The sequence below is a fragment of the Spermophilus citellus genome (assembly GCF_964194105.1).
Source record: "Spermophilus citellus genome assembly, chromosome: 4".
Classification (NCBI taxonomy): domain Eukaryota; kingdom Metazoa; phylum Chordata; class Mammalia; order Rodentia; family Sciuridae; genus Spermophilus; species Spermophilus citellus.
Window position 1 is genome coordinate 1,408,531 of NC_138185.1, and position 8,727 is coordinate 1,417,257.

An 8,727-nucleotide genomic window follows, 5' to 3' on the forward strand; every position below is an offset into this window, starting at 1 on the left:
GTACCTTGTGGCCACCTATATCCTAGACTCAAGACACCATACAAAATGTCATTTCTGCCCAACTTCCTCTGTGGACGCCCTCCTCACACCTCGGGCCTTCACACCTGGGGCCCAGCAGAACTCCCCACCGCGGCCTCATCCACACCCACTCCAAGGAGGGCTCCAGCCAGAGATCCAGGGTGCTCTGCTCAGACCTTCAGGGCCCCCTTTAGCCATCTGGCCCTGCCCGCTCCCCGCAGTCCTCTCCAGCTCCCAGCACCAACCGTCACAGCAGCATCAGGGCAGTGGGGAGCGCTTCTGCCCCTGGCCCTGCAGACCTCCAGCTTCTCTCAAACAGCCAGCTTTGTAATCACCCCACTTCACAGATGGCCAGACTGTGGCTAAACGGGGAGCAGCCCACTGTGGCATCAACAGCAGCCCCACCTCCTGGGTTTGGCCAGGGCAGGGTAGAAGCCCAGGGGGAGCCCAGCTGGGGCTCCTGCTGCAGAGTCCTGGGGTGTAGCCCTTGAGGGCACAAAGCCTTTAGAAAAGCTGATGAAGGGACCTCTCCCTGAGAGCACACTCAGGTTTCCGTCAGATCTCAGAACCCCCCCCCCCCCCCCCCGCCGGAGGTCACCAGGTCACCGACTGGGCTCCAGGCCCCTTCAATGGAAGGAGGGATTGAGGGGGCGTGGGGCTGGCCACGCTGGCCTGAGAAGTGGGAAGGAGTTGGGCTGCTCTGAGGCACCCTTGCTCCCTCCCAGCCTCCCAGGAGTGGCCTTTCTCAGTGACCGCTCTCTGGGCCTTGGAACCCAGGGGGCACACCACGGGAAACTACTTTGGGGAAAGAAAGGGAAGTGCTCAGGCTCCCGGAGAGGGGCTAACGAGGCCCATATCCTCCTGCCCTTCTCTCCTGAGGCACTCACCTGGATGACGACCTTGACGGTGGCAGTGTCCACGATGGGTGTGCACACCAGGCCTCCGGGGTGCTGGCCGTCAGCACTGCGGTTCTGCTGGCCCATGGTGAAGAGCATGGGCACGGCCAGGAGCCCTGAGGCCAGCCAGATAGCGCTGATGAACTTCTTGGTGCGGCTGCGGGACATGAGGGTCTTGGCCTTGAAGGGGTGGCAGATGGCCAGGTATCGCTCCACGCTCAGGCTGGCCACGTTGAGAGCGGTGGCATAGGTGCAGGCATCCCGCAGGAAGTAGTAGCCCCGGCAGACAGCATCGCCAAAGGCCCAGGGGTGGTGCACCCAGATGAAGTTGTACAGCTCCACGGGCATGGCCAGCAGCAGGGTGAGCAGGTCCGACAGCGCCAGGCTGCCCAGGTGGTAGTGCACCGTGCTCTGCAGGTTCTGCAGGGACTTCTTGCGGGCAAGTGTGAACGCTGTCACTGAGTTGCCCACGGTGCCCACCACGAAGAGTGCCAGGTACACTGCGGTCACCAGCACCTTGGAGTAGATGTCGGTGTTTACGTCCAGGTCGCTGCTGGGCGCCGGGAGGCTGCGCTGGGACACGTTGCCGGAGCCGTTGACCAAGCTCGGGGTCAGGAGCGCTGCCTCCACCTCTGACTGCGGCTGCTGGAAGAAGTCGGCCACCGGCGCACCAGCGCTGCCTGGCACGGAGCTGTTGAGGCGCATGGTGGGCGCGGGGTCCGCGGCTTTGTCCTGCGCCTCTGGGGCTGGAAGTCCAGGCAAGGGTGGGCGCGCCTCAGGCAGGGCAGATGAAGAGGAGCCGGGGGAGGGTGCAGAGGCGAGGAGGCGCGCCGTCCAGTCAGGAAGCGCTGGACGCCGACCGCGCCGCCCTGGGAGAGCTCGGCTCGCGCTCGCCTGGGGCTCCCCGGGCTCGGGGCTCAGCTCTCCGGATTCCCAGCTCTGTGTTCCCGGGTCCGCACTCTGCGGTTCCTCAGGCTCCTTCCAGGCTCTGCGTTTGCCGGGCTGGGGGCTGCCTGCGATCTCTAGGCTCTGCGGTCACCGGGGCTCCAGGGAGGCAGCGCGGTCGCCGAGCACAGCGCCAGGCCCGGTTCGGGCTTCGCGGGAGAGCCCGTGGCGCCAGCGGAACGCACGCACCGCTGCCGGCGCGCTCGCTTCCCTCGCTCGCGCTCTCCTGCCTCGCTCTCCGCGCACCCAGGCTCCGCACACCTCCTGCCGCGCCCGCGCCCTCCCGGCTCCTCGCGTCTCCACTGAGTTGGCGGCTGCGCGGCGCGTCCTGCGGTGAGGGGCGGTGGAGGAGGAGGGAGGCAGCCCCAGCCGCTGTCCCCTCCCCGCAGACTGACGGCCGCCCCTGCGTGCCGTCAGGGGCAGTCTGGACTCGGTGAGCCCAAGGAACCGGGATTCCGGTGCGAAGGGGTATTGGGGAATGGGTCTTTCCAGTCACCCCTCCCCAGGCAGCACAGCCTCTTTCCAGTCTCTCCAAACTTTTCAGCCCCCCAGCAAGCCTCCCAGAAAGCCCCCCGTGGCTTCCAGCTGGCTGAGCAGGAAGAGGTCTTAGTGGGGAGAGCTGGGTGAGGAGGCTTCCCGCTGGCGGGCTGGGCCTCTGCACTGCCTGGCTGAGCCCTCCTCCCTCCCCAGTGCCCATGGGTGCCAGAGGCTGAGCACCAGACAGGCTCCACTACTCTTCAGTCTGGAAGGGGTTGAACAGCGTCCCAGGGTGGGGGGACGGAAAGCAGGCTGACAGAGCAACACTCCTCGCCAAGCTGTCTCAGTCCTGTGCCGTGAGCAGAGGGGTCCTCTGGGCCTTCTGGTGCTGGAGGGGTGTGAATGGGCACCCTCTGGGCCACTGCCACCACCTGGATCTGATCAGAGCCCTGCCCTGCAGGGTTTAGGGGGCAGTGTGTGATGGGGAGGGGCATCTGCCCTGGGGAGTGGTGCAACCCTGGGCACCCTCCACCCCCACCCCAGCCTTCCACAGGTTGCCTCTCCCTGTAGCTTGGCCACTGGAGGGCAAGCTCTTTGAACTTCCCCGAGTCCTCCCCTGCAGGGGTTCTGGCAAGAGCAACCAGGCATGAGCTTACCCAGGGCCACACCAATGTCTTCCCCTGGGCCCTCCCTGCCCCTTCCCCTGCTCCCCTCCTCCTAAGAACCCATCCTGGATCCTGGGGTGTCCAAGGTCAGGAGGACAGCCCAGGGGCCTGTCCCTGTCCCTCATGGGCCAGCTGGTTGCATCTGCTGTGTTGGAAATTGGAAATCTGCAGGTTGGGGGAGTCACAGGGTACTGAGAGAAGGGGAGGTGGACAGCAAACCCTGCCCAGACTATGGGCCCAGATTCGGCCATCAGGGAGACACTCCGGCTGCTGGCAATGGCTCTGCTGGCCCATGTGCACACTTCTGTGCTCTGCCTGCACTGGGCCTGCCTGCGCTGCCAAAGTGTGATGTCCTCGTCAAGGTGTCTTAGCACATAAAAACAAGCACGCAAACAATTGATCCTCAATTCAAAGGAAACACACATGGTCCCTTTGTTCACAGTGCATATCACAGGCCTGGAGATAGACAGCAAGGATCAAGTTGTGGCCCTTAATGTTTAACTCTCTGCTGAGCACTGTGGTACATGCCTGTAATCCCAGCAGCCCAGGAGGCTGAGGCAGGAGGATGGTAAGTTCAAAGCCAACCTCAGCAACTTAGCAAGGCCCTAAGCAATACAGTGAGACCCTGTCTCTAAATAAAGTGTGTGTGTGTGTGTGTGTGTGTGTGTGTATATATATATATATATATATATATAGAGAGAGAGAGAGAGAGAGAGAGAAAGAGAGAGGGGGAGAATTAAATTTTCTGGGCCTCAACTCACCTGCAGAACTGGGGAGTGACAAATTAGCACTCCCTGGGACAAGGCTGATGCTCATGGGTATCATCTGGAGTGAAGGGTGTTGAGTGGATTGTGCATCAGTTTTGCAGGATATGAGGCACATGCCCAGTCCAGCAAAATCGGCCTGAAAGCTCCACTGGATCAAACTGGGCTTGTCTTTGGAAAGCACTTCCCACTGGCCACAGAAGCAAGCTGGGCTGGGACCTGAGTGTCCACCAACACTAGAGGTGGTGGTGCTGGCCACTCACTGCTTCTCAGGGCTGCAGTCACAGCTGGGTCTGTCCGATGACCGTGCCATCTGGCCACATCTGTCAGGAGCCCCTAGAGGAACCCCCAGCCCTTTCTAGCCCGGGGCTACAGCTGCACAGGCGAACACAAGCCCTGGCTCTTGAGTCCATGTTTGTTTCCAGCTTGACCTTTGTCTGAGCTTCTCTTGAAGCTTTTGTTTGGTGCTAACACAGGAGTTTAAAAATCATGAAGGCAACTTAGCACAAATATTATGACGAGGCATTTGCTTAAAGCCACCTAGAAAAATGTCCCTGGAGAAGGATGTTTGCTCTACACAAAGTAGGCAGCAGGCTGTCCTGGGATGCCGCAGTCTGGCTGGGCACAATTCAGGAGCCACTTGTCAAAAGAAACGAACTTTATTTTTAGAACTACAAACGCCAAACAAAACAGCTCCTCAGGAAAAAATCCTCAGAGCCCAACTGCCACCACCGGCTTCCCACAAGCCTCTCACCAAACACCAGCCTCCCCCACTCCCACAATCCTCCTGCTCTTGAGGCCGATTGGCTGGGTCGCGTGGGCGGAGCCAAAGAAGTCCCCTAATGAGCAGCTCCGTGGAGGAGCCAATCAGCTAGATGTTGCTGGGGCCGCTGTGAGCCAATCATCAGCCGGCAGCTGGAAGTTTGCTGGCAGCTGGAAATTTGCTGGGGCCCCTTTGGCTGTGGCTCTCAACACTGGGACCTGGTGACCATACTCTGGGCTGTTCTTTCCTGGTTGAGCCAGAAAGGCTCAGCACCACAATCAGCTGATTCTCCTAGGGCCTTGCGTGTGGTAGGCAGGTGCTCTAGCCCTGAGCCACATGCCAGCCCCCAAGCAACTGATTCTTTAAGGAAAGTGGTGGCGAGGAGCTTGCAGGACCCCAACCCAGCACACTGTAGCCTGGCTCAGCCCTGGAGAGCACAGCTCTGGGTGTAAGCACTGAGCCGTGAGCTGCTCCAGACCTCTGTAGAGCCATAGGTCTCCGCCTCCTGCCCTGGCTCAGGCCCTTCAGGTGCTGGAGCTGGCCTGTCCCTTGTGCAGCAAGGGCCAAGATCCCCTCAGAGTTCTGTGTTTGTTGGATGCTGCCGTGCAGGGGTGATTTCCACTCTATGTGCTTGTGTGACATAGCAAGGTCACATCCCAGTCCCAAGGGCCACCAATGCTGCCCTGGGGGAGCTCCTCCCATGGTGCTGCAGACGCCCTCGAATGGCAGACGGGGAAGGTCCGTAGGTCCTCACCTCCACAGCTTGGTTTTCCAGGACCCTCCTTGTTTTAAAGCAGGAAGTCCAAGGTCTGGGAACTGGGCCCACTCAGTTCGCAGCAGAGGGGATGCTGGCTACTCCATCAGGACGGAGGCTGAGGGACACCTGTTTGTTTTCTTTTCTATCTTTTCCCATGTCCCCAACACGGCCCAGGACACACTTGGTGCCTTGTGGATTTCTCCTGAACCAATAGGACGAGTAGTCACCAGCTGAGTTCCTCCTGGGCACAGGTCCAGAGCCCCCCCCCCCCTGCACGCAGGAATACCACTTTCTTTAGGCACCGCCCCTCTCTCAACTGACTGCCAGCCTATTACTGGACAAGAAACTTTCTTATGGAAATTAAAACATTAACCAAATTCATAATAATAGCTGCTTCAGTTACCTGCTGCTGCGTAACAAAGCACCCAGAACTCAGTGGCTTCAACCTGCGTCCTTTATCTTCACTGTTATTATACATGGGGAGGTGGGTGGGGTTGACTGTGATTGAGATGCAGGGATGCAATGTGCATATTTCACAGAGTTGAGCTCCCACAACATGGAAATCGCACATGTTCCAGGACTGCTGCCTTCCAAGAAGGAATCTTAAAGATAGAGCAACACATGTGCCTGTGTGAGAGGAGGAGGGGCCCTCTGCCTGGCACCTGCCTGTGCTCACAGCATCTCCCCGGCTGTCGGATCCAGAGGTCGAGCTCCAGGCCTGCTGAGCCTTGATATCGGCATCCCTGCCCCTCGTACTCCCAGTCTCTGCTCTGCCATTGGCCAGCTCTCTGGAAATGTGAGCTGTGTTCTGGTGGAAGAGTCAGGAGGGGAGCGGGGTGGCCATGTGAGTTCATGGTGCCTGCAAGGGACAGGTGCCCCAAGGCCAGGGGTTTAAAAATCATCAAGGCAACTTAGCACAAATATTATGACAGGGGTGTGAGGGTCCTGGAGCCATGGCTGGGGTAGGAGGGTCTTTGAGTCCCAGCTCCACCACGCCCTGACCCTGGGTTCTGGGCAAGGGAAACAAGTCAGCTGAGCCTCAGTTTCCCTGTCTGTGTGGGGCAGATGGTGCGGTTCCTACGTGGCTGGCAGCTGGGTGCCTCTCCTTCCCACCCAGTCTCCAGGGCCCCCTTCCCTTTCGTGCCCAAATGCCCAGAACCTCCTAGTCCCTGCCCTGAGGCGGCTCAGCATCACTGACTGTTCTGAAGCAGGCCGTCTAAATCTCTGTTTCTGCCAGGCCCCCTCTGCCCGATGGTCTGCCTCACAATCACCAAGTGTCTGCCATCTGCAGGAAGCCAAGCCCTCCCCACCCCACGGAGCACTTTTCCTGGGGCACCTCCGCCATCAAGCTCCCCAGTTTCCTGGTCCCCAGGCCCTGCCTGGAGGCTCATCAGGACTGGCACCTGGCGGGCAGGTGGGCGTGTGTGGAGAGGACAGAGCACTTTTGGGGCAGCTGGTGCTTCTCTTGCCCAGTGCCCTGGTGCCGTCCATGTGGTCTGCGTGTGCACTCGTGCGTGTGCGGGTGAGTGTGTGCTACAGCAGTGACGTGCTGGCCCCCCACCGGGGCTGCAGAGGTGCCAGTTGGTGGGCGCAGGCCCTCCAAGCCCTCTGCCCCTGCTTGGGGACCCCCTGAGGATGCCCTTCTCTCTCTCTCTCTCTCTCAGGACTGGGCACCCACCTTGCTGTGAAAGCTGTGCCCAGAGTGGGGAGGGAGGAGTGTCCCTGAAGCCCTGCCCGCTGACCCTTCTGTTCTTTCCACTTGGGAGCCCCGGCCCTGGCTGGAGCTCTGGGAATTTGCCTCCAGCCTCTACGTGGTCCATCGTGAGGAGTCTGTTCCACACGCCTGCCCACGGTGTTCAGCTCCAGAGGTCAAGCAATCTGCCTCGTGCCCCACAGACACGGCAGGGCCTCAGAGGGGCAGGCCCCTGTGGCATCCATTTTCTTCCTCACCACTCATGGGTCAGCAGGGGGAGTGCTCAGGGAGGGGACTAGTGGGGATGGTGGGCAGTGACTGTGGGCAGTGAAGGTCCAGGCTGCCCTCCAGGGGCCTGTCCCATAAACCAGGCTCTTCCCAGAAGTCCCTCCGTCTCTGTGAGTGTGCGGCAGGTGGAAGCCACAGGGGAGCCCCGAGGAGTGCAGAGCACCCCCAATTCTGCTCTTGGCTGTGTCTGGACAGCCTGGTTCAGTGACAGGATGAACGAGGGCATGGGAAGGGCTGGCCAGGTGGGAGGAGTGTGCAGTGGGCAGCTGGCCTCAGACCTCTTGCTCCCAGCTGCCAGGCTCAGGGCCCCAGCCCTGGTCACTGCCCCTCCTGGCCAGCAGGTCTCCTGCTTCTCTCCCCAGGACAGGTGCCCAGGCTCTGGTGCAGGGAGGACAAAGGGAGGGACTCCCAGGGGCAGGCTCACCAGGGACAGGGACTGAGGAGCCAGAGGTCCAGGTGGCCGCAGCTGCTGTACACCTGGAGGCTGGTTTGGTGGTCACTTGGCTGGGAGCAGGCCCCCCTCACAAGGCAGGAGGGTGGCTGGGTTCCAGGTCCTTCCTGCTGCTGCAGACTCCACTGAGAACTCGCTTCTGGGCACTTCAGTGCCCTGCTGAGGCCCGACTCTCCACTGCCCACCCCCCGTCTGTCCAGCACTACCAAGTGTGGCCAGTGTTGGTGACCCAAGGGGCCTGGAGGGAGCAGAGAAGCCCCTACATTGGAGCTTCAAGTGGACCTGCCTCCTGGGGGGCAGAGAATGGGGCTGGGGAGTTGGGTGGACCTGACTAGGAGTGTTCGTGGGAAGCCTGGAGGGGGCCCGGCCCCAGGTGGGAGGGCTGGGCCAGTGTAGAGGACAGAGCCCCCTGACCCCCAGCTCCACACAGGGAGTGCAGGGTCTCTTCCCAGGGGGCGTGCTTGAAGAAGGCTGACTCCAGCCCGCCCTGCACTGCCCCCCAGGCGGTCAGGATGGACCCCCACCTTAGCAGCAGATGGGGAGGTGTCAGGATTGGGGCCAGACAGTGAGGTCCCCATTGCTTCAGCCACCACTCGGCCCTCCCAGCGACATGGTCCCCCTGCACTTTCCCAGATGCCTTCAGCAGAGCAGCTTGCCAGGGCCAGCCAGGCTGAGCACTCTCCAAGCAGGGGCAGCCCGGCCCCTGTCACGCTGGAAGAGGTCCCTGGTCCCTGAGCCCCAGGGAAAAAGCACTTTTTTTCTTTCTCTTTTAGGGGATCAAGCACATGGCCTGGTGTTGACCAGCCTCATGCTCCAACTCCTGAGCTCCACCGCTGCCCAGCACTTGGTTTGCTCTTAGGAGAAGTCAACCTAGGTGTGTCCTGCACAGAGGGACAGCAGTGCTCCTGAGCTCAGTCCCAGGAGGAGGCGTGGGCTGATGCTTCTCACAGTGGAGCCTGGCTTCGGTGAGCGTCCCAGGTGTGCTCGTAGCCACGCTGGGCAGTTGGTCA

At 60.9% G+C, this 8,727-nt stretch overlaps 1 protein-coding gene across 1 annotated transcript in view; it reads right to left on the reverse strand.

The window, feature by feature from the left end:
* The window catches only part of NTSR1 (neurotensin receptor 1), a gene marked incomplete at both ends in the record, with an annotated part of 33,392 nt that extends 31,773 nt beyond the window's left edge, over positions 1 to 1,619 (reverse strand). Inside the window, one exon of the mRNA XM_081292287.1 lies at positions 906 to 1,619. Within this exon, the coding sequence (XP_081148413.1) occupies positions 906 to 1,619 (714 nt within the window). The remainder of the gene's footprint in view (positions 1 to 905) is intronic.
* Positions 1,620 to 8,727: the final 7,108 nt, after the last annotated feature.